We start from the raw sequence: 13,951 nt of genomic DNA, 5'->3' as shown, positions 1-13,951 counted from the left end.
TTGCAATTAAAGTTACAAAGACATGAAATACTAAAGTTACGTAGCTTCTTTATTAAAGTTACATTCTTCCTCATTGAAGTTACATACCTCCTCTCAAGGACTAAAGTTAACGTTTCACCCATGAAATACTAAAGTTATCTAAAATTGGACTAAAGTTACATAAATTTGGACTAAAGTTACAACAAATTGACTTAAAATTATATAAATTCAAATTTATATATTCAAAATCACTTTAGTCATTGAATATATTAATTTGAATTTATGTAATTATAAGACAAATTTAAGACAAACTATTCTTAAAATTATAAAATATAATTTTCTACATTATTTTTTGAATTTATGTAATTTTAGTACAAATTTCATGTAACTTCAATGTTTTAAGGATGTAACTTTAGTCTTTAATACTATAACTTCAGTCGTATAGTCCATTTTATACATTATTTTGAGTTTATGTAACTCTAATTTTTTATGAGTGTAACTTTAGTCCATAATAGTATAACTTTTGAACTTTTTAATATATTAATTTAAATTTATGTAATTTTAAGACAAGTTAATATAATTTTAGTCCTAGTGTAACTTTAGTACATGCCGGTGTAACTTTAGTCATTTTAAATTATTTTTATATTAAAATTTGAATTATAATAATTTTAATACACCGTGTGTGTAACTTTAAAACAGACGGTGTGTAAGTTTAATAGAGAACGTATGTAACTTTAGTCCCAACCACCAACAACAATCAACACCCGACTACCACTACCAACAAAACACCACCAACTACCACCACAAACGAGATAATACGATTATTTTTTCAAAAATCTACTTCTTATTTAGTAGATCTAAGATTAAAATTAACAAATTATATGAGATCTATTTTATTAGATCTAAGATCAAAATAAAAGGATCTCACAAAATAAATAAATGAGATTTGAAAACACAAAATCTGAAAGAAAAAAATGTATAGCATGACGGAATTCGAGAAAATAAATAACAAGACAAGATTACATCTTCTTTATTAAAAGAAGAACCACAGAGCTGATGTGTCGCTCTGTGGTTGAAAGTTAACAATTCAAAGACATTTTTTCCTTTTCTAGATTTAAGGACCCACGTTTTGCTAGGAATTAATTGCAAACAAGTTGATTGGTGACTTCTCTTAATTGATAATCATTTAATTACAAAAATTTTCAATCACAAAATAATTATACCAACTGAATAATATGACATACATATTGAAAATACAAATATTAAATATACAAATTTACATCTTTACAATTACAATAATTATATAAAATGATTAAATTGGCCACTTTAAACAATTGCAATAGTCCATCGTCCATAAATCATACCATCCTTCAAATTTTAAAACAAAATTCTAAGCATGAAAAAATCGAATTCTAAACATGAAAAAATCAAATGGCGTGGATTTGAGCATAAAAATATACTAAGAAAAAGTATTAAGAATGTTGTTATTTAAAAAAAAAAAAAAAACAGCAAAAATTCTAAAATAGATATAAACAATTGAAAGAATTAAATATTTTTAAGATCATGTAATATACTTTCGATATAAAGAAATTACCTAATGGTTAAATTGGTGAAGAAAGGCAATACAAATTACCATCCCACTCGATTTTTGTAAAACAGAGAATTTTAACATTTTAACAGATAAAGTTAATGAGGGTGTGAGAGTTAGAGGGTTAGAGCCTAGAGGTGAGGCGGTGAGGGAAAGAGAATGAGAAATGGTAATGTATTTTTTGGGTTAAGTTATATAAAGGGTCAAATAGGGTTTTAGAATGTGCAATTTGGATCTTGCAATCCCAAACTTTGAAGTTTGCAACGGGCTGGTACGAGTAAGTAATATATTTCGGATTTTCACCTGTTTGGACTAGAGGTGATAAATGGGTCAATAGGTAATTTCGGGTTTCGCGTGACCTGTTTTCGGGTCACTTCGGATTGGATCATTTTCGGGTGTTAATTATTACACAAAAACTTTGGAGAGACGGTCTCTCATAGAGCTGATCATCTGCGGGCTGATGCCCAATTGACTCTGATACATATTTACCCATAGCCCTAGGTAGCACTGCCCAATTGACTCTGATGCATTATTTACATTCATTGCAAATAAAGCATAGACACCGTAAATTACACTATGCCATATTAGGACCTTATCCAATCCTATATCTATTTATTATTTCGCGGGTCAAGAAGTTCATAAATATTTAGATTAGATTAGCCCATTTTATGAAATATGAAGCAGAAGGGGCTTACCTAATTTTGTATCTACTTATAGTTTTCTCTACCAAATAATTAATTTAAGGAAATTTCACGACCTATTGCAAGAATTCTACGACACTTCTATCATATGTTTTATATTTTAAAAATTATTTATACAACAAGTACATAGTACGAGTCTACAACATGATATAAATTTTAGTTGTGAAGATGATAACAAGCAATCTGAACATGTACCTACTACAAGAACCCCAAGATCTTACATGTTACAATCGTATCCCGTTGACCGATCGTGTTACGAGTAATACATTTTGAATATTGTACGGTCGAGTTTTAAGATTTATGTTTTGATATATTTCGAATATAAATTGTATTGTTAATATTACCATATTTTCCATATACCTGTCATGTGCAAGTCGCTAATTACAAATGAAATTATTATACAAATAAAAAATCTTAAACATGATACATAAAACGTACTCGTATTTTTTAAATTATTTGAACCCATGCAAATTGCAAAAATGAAAACAACACTTTTAAATAACAAATTCCAAATAGCATACCCGTGCAATTTGCACGGGTATAAAACTAGTCTTATTTATTAAAGCAACAACCACAGAGCTGATATGTCAGCCTATGGTTGAAAGCAAGATTTTTTTTTTAAAAACGAAAAAAATAATTTTCTCACTCATGTAACCAACCCACGTTCAGATGATATTTCTACTTGGCTCATTAAATAGGTCAATTATTAATTTTACATCATTATTTAATAAAATTTAACCAATTTCTTTGCAGAATAATCAATGACACGAGCATAAAATTCTATATATTGAATTATACTTGGATCCATTGTACTACGTCTGTTCATGCAACGAATAATAATAAGGTAGATTAATTTTAAGTGAACAAATCTGATAAAATTAATGAATTGAAAAATTAATATTTGTTACAAATCATTTTAATATATCGAATAAAACAGAGAAAATTAACGCAAACTAAAAAAACGAGAAAAATGATTTACGAAAGGATAAAAATAAATATGAAGATGTTTCCTTGAAAAAAAATCACGGATCTAATTATAAATCAACCACTAGATCTACATTAATAAAAACATATTCACAGATTGTATTAAAAATTGAGTAAACATTTACATAAATAGTGATTGAAATAAAGCCCAGAATAACTTGAAACGAGTGTTAAAATTGTTCAAAAAAATAAACTTTGTAACACCCGCAAATTTTCTATTTTAAGCATTTGTAATTTATTTAACCGTTCAATTAATTTATTTTATATTTTTGAATTATTTAATTTAATTAATTTTATGTTAAACATAATTTTTATAAAAGTAATATGTTAATGCTTAATTTATATAAAAGTATGTATTTTAGTCGGATAGTAATAATAGTGACGGTAATAATAATAGTTTTCCGTCTTAAGTTAATATAGACTTCAGACATTTTCCCGTCTAGCATAAGACCGTCACAATTTACTTGTAAGGCAATATCTAATCTTGGACCAATCAAAATTTGACAACACACATACCACTCACCTCACACACTCTACTTTTAAATAATTCTTTTTATCATTATTATTATTATTATTATTATTATTATTATTATTATTATTATTATTATTATTATTATTATTATTATTATTATACTACCCGTCCCCACCTAGACCTATTATCGGGCCGGGTTTACGCGGGGCGGGCCGGGTTCCACTGGCTAGGCCCCGAACCGGCCGCGGGGGGGGGGGGGGGGAGCTTGGCCTCGACTTGGCGGGGTGGCAGTGTTTGACCGGGCCAGCCAGGGGGGCGGGGGGGGGCGGGCTGGAAGCGGGTCGGGCCTGGTGGACCCGTGTAATATTTTTTTTTTCTTTTTTTTAAAAAAAAATTAGTGACGACGAAATTGCAATCGTACGCGAAAAGCTTTATTATTCCGTAATAGAAACGACATACATTCGAATATTCGATAACTCCGTAACTAAATTACATAATTATTTGACTTGAATAATAACGACGGAATAAATAATTGGAATTGACATGACTCGATTTATATATTACGGGTATAATTCACGAGTAATGCCATGGGCCACCTTCAAATGACGATACATGACGCCGTAGCCTCCATCGGTCCTCCATTTGTAGCATTTAGCAATATTATTATCTTCACAAACCTTGCAAATACACTTGAATTCATTAGACGTATTTGGATCAGACATTTTGTGGAAGTACCTCCATACAAATATTTCCCGTGCCATTTTTTTATAGATATTAATTACTTGAATTTATAGAAATGTAGAATAGATAGATATAGAGTTGAGAAAATTTGCGGATTAATGTGGGAATTTGGGGGGTATTTATAGGATTAGAATTAGGAAAATAAAAAAAAGGGGTTTTCTATATAGTACCCTCGTATTATCCGAAATTCTACGTGGTGCCCCTGCATTTTTAAAATCATCAATGGTACCCCTAAGTTTTATTTGTAATTCTCAGCCGTGACCCTTTTAATTTTTTCTGTCACCTTGCTCCGTTAACTGGGTATGTGGCATGATAAGTGTTGATGTGGCTTCATTTTCTTCTTGACATGGCACTAAGACCATCCCCAAGCAAAGGTCGCGCTAATTAGGTCACGATCCTGTTTTACTCTTAATCTCACTATATTTATCTTGACCTACTTTCACCCTCCCAAGCAGAAGGTCACGACCTAGGTCATCAACCCAATCATTTTTCACTTTCCAACCAATTATATCTCTCCACATTATATTACCTTTTCATATATATTTTTTTTTTATTAATTATTAATATTGTCAACCAATCACATATCGCCACATATAGGTTATGAGTTTGGTCAATTTGCTCCACCAAAGGTCACAAATTGACCTCTTCTCTCCAAAGGTCACCCTAATTTTTTGGTTAATTGTTGATTAGTGTGACCAAGCAAGGTCATGACCTAGCAATTGACCTTGCTTGGGGATGGTCTAAACAAACAGTAATATGGATCCATAAAGATCTCCACTTCAATCAACCTACCATCAAAAATACCCACCAAATCAAACTATGTCTCCTTCCTATAATGTCACCACCATCACCTTAAATCATGACTTTCTCCGCGACATGCAAGATTGCTTATTCAACTCAACCCCTACTACGGACATGCCCAATATGAAAACCAATAGATCTAATTGAATATGTAAACTTTAGGGGTCGTCGATACTAGATGAATTGATGTCAGGACGGTGGTTGTGAGTTGAAAAAAGGCAGAAGAACTACTACAATGGTGGTTAGGGGCTTAGCGGAATATGAGGTGTGATTGCGCGCTTTTACGTTGGAGAGGGGATTCGGGGATGAATTGGAGGTTGTGTGATGCTGAATTTGTAGATATTTGGTGGTTGTGGCAAATGTATATCATAATTTATTGAGAAAACAAAAGTTCAATTAAGAAATTGAAGGAAGCAATGGCGACAATGAGGGTGAAATTAGTTTGTGAAAAAGAATGATGATGGTGAATGTGAAAATAAATTTGGGTTTTGCTTAGGTAGGAGAGTGATGTTCATATCTAATTTAATGGTGATTAAGGGAGGTTGGGGATGATACGAAGCATAACAAGGTTAATGCAAATTTGTGTTAATAAAAAGCCACATCAGCATGCCACATACCCACTTAACGGAGCCAAGGTGACGGAAAAATTTAAAAGGGTCACGGCTGAGAATTACTAATAAAACTTAGGGGTACCATTGATGATTTTTAAAATGTAGGGGTACCATATAAAATTTCGGATAATACGAGGGTACTATATAGAAAAACCCTAAAAAAAAAAATCTTATGATTGTCGTTGGCACAAATTTCAAAATTGAAATTTGGGATTGAAAAATCAAAATCAAAATTTCAAAAAATTGAAATTTGTTGCCTTGTTGGGAATGACCGAATGAGTAAAACGTTGGGACTTGGTTGGGATTTTGGTGGGACCTGCCAGGGTAAAAACGTTGGTATTTTTTTTTTAGTGATTAATTAAGGTTTTGTGGGGAAAAAAGGGAAAAAAATGAAGGGCTTGAACTTTACTACTATAAATTTTGGAAAAAATTTCAAAATTTTATAGTCCCTCTACTTATCTATGTTCACCCCATTTTCCTCTTTTGGCAAATTACCTATCTTCACCCCATTTCTATTCTTTCCTTATTTAGTAAAGTAAATGACTAAAGTGTCCTTGTCCTACTTATGATATTACAAAATGTGTCATTGCTTTATGGGCCTAATTTTCTGATTAATACACTAACCCATTTAGCCTAACCCAACCCAATTCTAATTAGCCTAATGACTCCCTCCATATTACCCAACCCATTACAAATTTCCCTCGTCAAAACCCTACATCCCCATCTCTAGAAACTTCCGCCATTCTCCTCCTGCCTCCCTTATCTCACTAAAAAAACCCTAACTCTCCCTATTCTCTCTCTTTGACATTATTCAGATCTGGTATTCTCACTAAAAAACTCTTACTCTCCCTGCCGCCTCTTCTTCATTTCTCATTCCCTCACTTCCTCTCCTACTGTATTCTCTATTTTTCTTTTATTAATGTAAAAAAAAAAATCCCCTTTTACATTATTCTGATCTTCATGGTTACATTGTTCAAGATACGGAGGATGGGTTTGACGTTTGTGATGTTGATCCTTCTGCGTTGTTCAAGATCGAATATAATGAAGTACTTAATCAATCCTTTTGTCTGCAATATTCACTACATAAGAACAAGGTTAGGTGACATCCTTTATAATGTTGTGTTTATATTTTTCATTGATTGATTCTGGAAGTATTTTCATAGATCATTTTCATTGATTGTTTCTGGGAGTATTTTCATACTCTTTATAATGTTCTGATTATATTTTTTGTTACATGCAAAGGAGAAAAAGAGAAAGAAGGAAGATGCAGAGGAACACCAGAAGGAAGTGAAGCAGAAAGTGGCTTTGAAGGAGGAAAAAGAGATCGGTGAAGGGGCTTTGGAGGAAGGGAGTCCGGTTGAAGAGAGAGTTTGAAGATCCGGGTCAAAACTCCCAAGATCCGGGTGATTTAGGGAGTTTTGTGGATACTGTTCTTGAACACGATGATTTTGTTGATGAGCCTGATTCACCTTGTACAAAGTACATGAATGCTTATCTGAAAAGAATGGCTCGAAACTGGTATATTTCTGATCTGAAACTTTTTTTGTTATTTTGATCATTTTACATGAAATTTTTAATGCTTGCTGGGATTTATATGCTGATAGATTTAATTAATACGGAGTAGGATTTGTTGAGTGGATAAATTTGTTTGATGCTTAAAATTGTTAATTTTTTTTTCTCTCGAAGGTGATCCTATTTGTTTTCAGTTGTCTTTTGGGTATAAAACTGAATAAGATAACATAAAGAGTATTTGTTTTCAATTGTCTTATGGGTATAAAACTGAATAAGATGCACACTTGCTGTTTGTAGTTGGTGTTCCTTCAATGTGACGGGAAAAGATTGTGTGCTGATTGAATAAAAAAAGTTGATGTGCTGATAGTTGATGTGTGTTCATTTTATAATATTGCTGTGATTCAATCATGTGTGTTCATTTTATAATATTGTTGGGATTTATATACTGATAGTTGATGTCTTAATGCTCAGTGATAAAAAAAAGCTTAATGCTTTGAGAGCTGCTTGCCTTGTCATTCTGTTTTCATTTAAGAATTGATTCCACCATATCTTGTGTACATATATATGGCTTTAGGAGATATTTCTTGTGTGAACATATAGCTCACTGATAAAAAAAGCTTAATGCTTTGAGAGCTGCTTGCCTTGTCATTCTGTTTTCATTTAAGAATTGATTCCACCATATCTTGTGTACATATATATGGCTTTAGGAGACATTTCTTGTGTGAACATATAACTCAGTGATAAAAAAAGCTTAATGCTTTGAGAGCTGCTTGCCTTGTCATTCTGTTTTCATTTAAGAATTGATTCCACCATATCTTGTGTACATATATATGGCTTTAGGAGACATTTCTTGTGTGAACATATAGCTCAGTGATAAAAAAAGCTTAATGTTTTGAGAGCTGCTTGCCTTGTCATTCTGTTTTCATTTAAGAGTTGATTCCACCATATCTTGTGTACATATATATGGCTTTAGGAGACATTTCTTGTGTGAACATATAGCTCAGTGATAAAAAAAGCTTAATGTTTTGAGAGCTGCTTGCCTTGTCATTCTGTTTTCATTAAGAATTGATTCCACCATATCTTGTGTACATATATATGGCTTTAGGAGACATTTCTTGTGTGAACATATAGCTCAGTGATAAAAAAAGTTTAATGTTTTGAGAGCTGCTTGCCTTGTCATTCTGTTTTCATTTAAGAATTGATTCCACCATATCTTGTGTACATATATATGGCTTTAGGAGACATTTCTTGTGTGAACATATAGCTCAGTGATAAAAAAAGCTTAATGTTTTGAGAGCTTAATCATTTTCATTTCAAACATTGCTCATCACAAAATACATAGTCTATTGGCACAAAAGAAATCCAAACCCTAATGATGTTTATGGCTTAAACATTGTATGTTTGCAATGTTTAAGTTATAAACACTCATCTAAAAGGGACGATTTAAGGCAAGAGGCACACTTATTGCATCTAAGTTTGCTTCTTTGCCATTTACATGTAAATGAGTAAGACATTCCCTAACTATTGCTTCATCTGCAACTAAATTTCTTGGTAAAATTCCTGCCAACCTTTGTGCTTTTTTCTTCAGATGTGGTACCTTATAGTTATTGTGCCCTTTTAGCTTAATTATCTCCAACATACATGCTTGTAGACTAAGCCAAACATCACTTAAGCATTGTGCTGGTTCTTCATCCCAAGCGTCCAACACATTGGACACCAACTTATCAACTGTGCTTGATCTCTTTTTTGTTTGCAATGACTGTATTGAGTTAAAAAAACCCAAGTCTAACACATTGAGATCTGGTGAATTTGGTGGTTGTTGTGTCAAACTAATGTTGAAACCATTTGAGTTGTTTTGCCATTAGAAAGTCAATGTCATTACCCTTTATATGTGGCTTTGCATTATCCTGTTTGGATGATGATTTCCTTGCTCATTGATCTTTGGCCATTTTGTGAATGGCTGGGATCACCTTATTTATTAGCATATCCTTAGTCACTTGTTTGTTTATTGAAGCCACTGATTTGGTTTCAAGAGTTCAGCAGTCTCATTTTTTGAATTCCTTTTAGCTGGATCTTGGAAGGTAAATGGAAATATTCCTATTTTTCCATCAAACAAAAGGTTACCATCTCCATCATAAATGGGTCTTGAAACGGCAGCCATAAACATGACTTTAGTGATGAAACTTTTGCTTTGACAATGTCTATAAGGATCAATTTCTTCACTCAATAGAAAAAACTTAGCTCCATCTTGTGTGATATAGAACCATTTCTCATCAATATGGACTATATTTCCCATGTCCTTAAACTTCAAAGAGTTTGATATCCTATCATAACTCAACTTTGAAAGTGAAAATATTAACCTGTTGAACATGTTCTCATCAGCCAGACTTGAGTGCAATGCTGATGTATGGCTTCGAAGTTTGCCTTGTTTAACCCAATTGAATATTGTTGTTGCTGAGACACCAATAGCTTCACCAAATGCATGCAGTGATCCCCTTTCTCCCATTGGTGTAGCTAATATTCTGTCTATTGGTACTTCAAGTGTTTCCCTCCTTTTTTTACCTTTAATTCTGGAATTCAGCTGCAAAGCTTCACCATCTTCTCTTTGACGTTTAGCAACCCTCCATACTTCAAAGATAGTTTTCCTGTCTACAATATATTTTGCTGCAAGAACGTTAATTGAGCCTCTTATTGGTTTGCCATCCTTGCTATTCTCGAATAAATAGCATCCTATTCTATGTCTATCATCATTTGATAGATTTGGGCCACGCATTTTTTGATTAATGTTGGTAAGTTTTTTTTTCTATTTTAAGCTTTATTTTTACTGCTGATATTTTATCATTAAACTTGTGACTAACGAATTTTTGAAGTGCAGATTATGGCAGAGAAGAAGAAGAAGATGGAAGAGAAGAAGAAGAAGAAGAAGAAGAAGAAGAAGAAGAAGAATATGTAAGAGAAGAAGAATATGGAAGAGAAGTTGTATAAATATGTAGGCTAGGTTAGTTTTTGGAAGAGATGTAATATGCTTCACTGGAAGTTTATGTAATCAGACATTTAGGAACCCAAGGTTTTTGGGGGGAAACATTTATGACATTTTAAATTTCCCACTCCTTGTATTTTGGAGGGAAATGAAATAATTGAAGTGTTGTTAATTAACTTAACCTTGTATTAAGCCTTTCAGTTTAGAAGCTAACATCAAGCCCCACTTGCATGCTATTGAATACTTTTTCATTGTTTAATGAAGACCCTTAATCCTTGTGCAATATCAAATGGGGTGAACATAGATAAGTGGAGGGAGTAATAACTAGTTGTTGCTCCGCGCCCTCCCGGGCGCGGTGCCCCAATTTGAATAATCGTGTAAAGTACTTTTGTGTAGAACACACCATGTAAACAAAGTATGAAATAAATCGTCAAACTTGTATAATACACCATAGTTTTCAGAAAGTAGAAGAAAAAGAATGGTCCGAAAGGAAAGGAAAGGGTGTGAGTAACTTTAATGGTCAGTATGAAGCCACCTTAAGTTTTGTCTACTGTTTTAGTATTCCAGAACAAATGACACAGCTAAGTTACAATGCATATACAGTTTTAGAATGTCAACATTAGAAATTACTCTGTAGCTCTTTATAAGTCATACATGCAAGAGCACCAAACATAGTGCCTAGAATAGCTAATCAGAGAAAGAACAAATCAACAAGCTGACTGACTTTCCGACAACTTACTTCCTGATTAAGTCATAAGCTTCATAACTCTTTTCCTCCGGGAACTTAGGCCATGGGATATCATGATTCATAATGTTAACAAAAATTTGCTGCAACAAACAAAATGATAGATCAATAGCAACAGAGGAAAAACTCATGAACAATGGTGTTCCCTGAAGAGATAAGACCAATATCAAAGATCCAACAATAAAGGCGATTTGCAAAAAAGATTATTTGTATCATGTATACCATGACTTTTAATTTCCAAGGAGTTTCTGATGTGAAATGGATGATTCCACAACAGCTAGTGTAATCTATGTATTACGGACGAAGTAGTATTAATCTATGTCAGGATATTAAATTTGTCCTGCAAATTTTGATTTACTTGAGGATTCGCCGCATTGAATGGTGGAATTCCTACAAGATGCTCAAAAAGAATAACACCTACAGAGTACAGACCACCAATCAGCAGATGCACCTGGATAACATTAAAGACCAGCCCACAAAACAATAACTAAATGAGGATATGATAAACTAACAAACTTATAAAAATAAATGCAAAAACATTTATCAAACCATGTCCCATTCCAAGAAGTATCTCTGGAGCTAAATAATCAGGAGTTCCTACAACAGCATGTTTCTGGTGTTGCTCTCGCTTTGGTGGATAATCCAGCATAGAATCAGGATTCTCGTCACCCAAAAAACAGGAGCTGCCAACTGACGGACCAGATAAGTCATTAGTGCTGTTAATGAGACCAACCTTTAAGAGCCCAAAATCGGTCAACTGTAATTACAAGCATTAGAGCTTTGTGAGACAATCACTCTACCAAACAAAGACAGTCGAATAGGCATAAGCATAACTACTCACAGGGAAAAGAAGTGCATCTCAAGCATCTCAAGCTTCATAGCGAACAGTTTTGGTTGGACACAATGGACCTCCAGAAGATGTGAAGTTGAAAAGGCAAGTATTCAGCTAGATACCGAGATTAAGAGAGATAGAGTATGAGTGAAGAGGTTTAGCCATATGCAACCTGCCAAATAACAATTCCAACAAAAAAACCTAAATTTAAACCAATACAGATGAAATCAAGTGGTTCACACAATTATATCGCATCCAAAGTTTCTATGTGTACAACAAGTCAACAATACATAAAATGATGCACAATAATAACATAAATACCTTCTTGAACTTCAGGAGGAGGCGCGTTAGCCAAAAAACCTGAGAAGCTTCCACTCGATCAGAAATGATGGTGGTCTGACCCCGGCAGTCTCACATCCGCCACAGGCACCACAATCGACACCGTTCATTTTTATCTCACGTTCGACTAAAACTCCTTTCTCTTTCTGTAGTTCTATCTCCTAGCTTAAAATCTGAAGCTGTCATCAAAGCATTATCAACTAAGTTAACATGTATGAAATATGTCAAGGAATAGCAATCATCAACAACACATTTGAATTATTACCAAAAAAATCAATGGTAGGCGTTTTCATCTTTGAATTATAATAGTAGACTAAGAAGCCGTATATCATTAGCGACATTCACTAAATACTTGCCATAAGCACGATATTAGCCTTTTAAAATAGAAGACACATAAAAGCAATAAAGGAATTCCTTATTTCAAAGGTAAGGTGATCTTATTCAACTAATCATATTCCGTGTTTCTCACCGCAACACCAACTTAAATTGGAAAGAGCATACCAAAATTCATTATTCCGCACATCAATAAACAAAAATGGGTCATTTTTGTACATATCACAGATTCCATAGATCGAGAAACTCAACAAATCAAGTACCCCGAAAATGAATCCGTAAAGCCTAGACAATTGTAATGTACATGAATTTCTTTGAACTTGGTTAAAGTAACGAAAGAAAGCGCATCATAAAGCAAAAAAAAAAAAAAAAAACAGCCATAAACTGAAATTCCAAAATGGAAACAAAAAAATAAAATATAATCTCATATACATAACGAATCTGAGGCACACAAAAAAACAGCAAGAAAAACAACCCACCAAGTTAAAGTTTTAAAGTTTTTTTTGTTAAAACCAGAAAGAAACTTTCAGCCATCACCTCACCACCGTCATCGTCACCGTCGTCGTGCATTTCCCATTGTGCGTCAGCTCAATCTTACGAAGGTTCCTATGAATGGTTAAGAATCAGCAAGGCACCCATCTATAATTAATCCACCAAAAGTGGAAAGGTAAGGAGAAAGCGGAAGGAATTAAAGATAAGAAGCTATTATGCAATATCAAAGGTTCACAACTACAAGAATTAATATACAAAGTCCACCAAAGGAATAATGGAGTATATAAGAGGAAATGTCAAAGTTAATTAACAAATATCGGGTCGCCAATCAGGTAAGCGTCAAATCAAAACTTGATTGTGCAACATTATTTATGCCTCTGGCACTAAGAAGGGATAAAAGGGAAGTTCACTTTCCGAGTAATCGCTAATCGAAAATGAACAGTTTCACACATTAACATGATAAATGTTACATGATGAATCCATAATAAATTATCAGAGACGCATATTCACATTTATAAAACAATGATAAACAATAACCATCTAATAATAACATTATTACTAACCGTAAGATATTTTGTTGGATCCAGATCCAACCCAGATCAAAGGGTCCAAAATTTTAAGATCAAGATCCAACCTTTCAATATCAGGTCCAACGAAACCGGATAGGGTACAAGTTCGTCGTCGAATCTTAACTGGAATTGGGGGGCCACTTCACGTTTTCCCATTGATGTACAAGTTCAGCATAACAGTCGGCTGAACTAATGGCAAACTCTGTCAGTGAGCTCATTGCGACTGACATTCCTGCACATAGTACCCTAACTGCGACCTCTGCCATTTTCTC

General features: G+C 33.5%; 1 protein-coding gene across 1 annotated transcript; it reads right to left on the bottom strand.

Moving 5' to 3' along the window:
• Nucleotides 1-9,394: 9,394 nt before the first annotated feature.
• Nucleotides 9,395-10,162, bottom strand: LOC141632149 (uncharacterized). Its single transcript, XM_074444723.1, has one exon. The coding sequence runs from the start codon at nt 10,160-10,162 to the stop codon at nt 9,395-9,397; it is 768 nt and encodes a 255-aa protein (XP_074300824.1).
• Between the last annotated feature and the right edge of the window lie 3,789 nt (nt 10,163-13,951).

Source organism: Silene latifolia, chromosome Y (assembly GCF_048544455.1).
Source record: "Silene latifolia isolate original U9 population chromosome Y, ASM4854445v1, whole genome shotgun sequence".
Taxonomy (NCBI): domain Eukaryota; kingdom Viridiplantae; phylum Streptophyta; class Magnoliopsida; order Caryophyllales; family Caryophyllaceae; genus Silene; species Silene latifolia.
The sequence above is the reverse complement of the archived record's forward strand: the minus strand, read 5'-3'. Positions and strand labels throughout refer to the sequence as shown.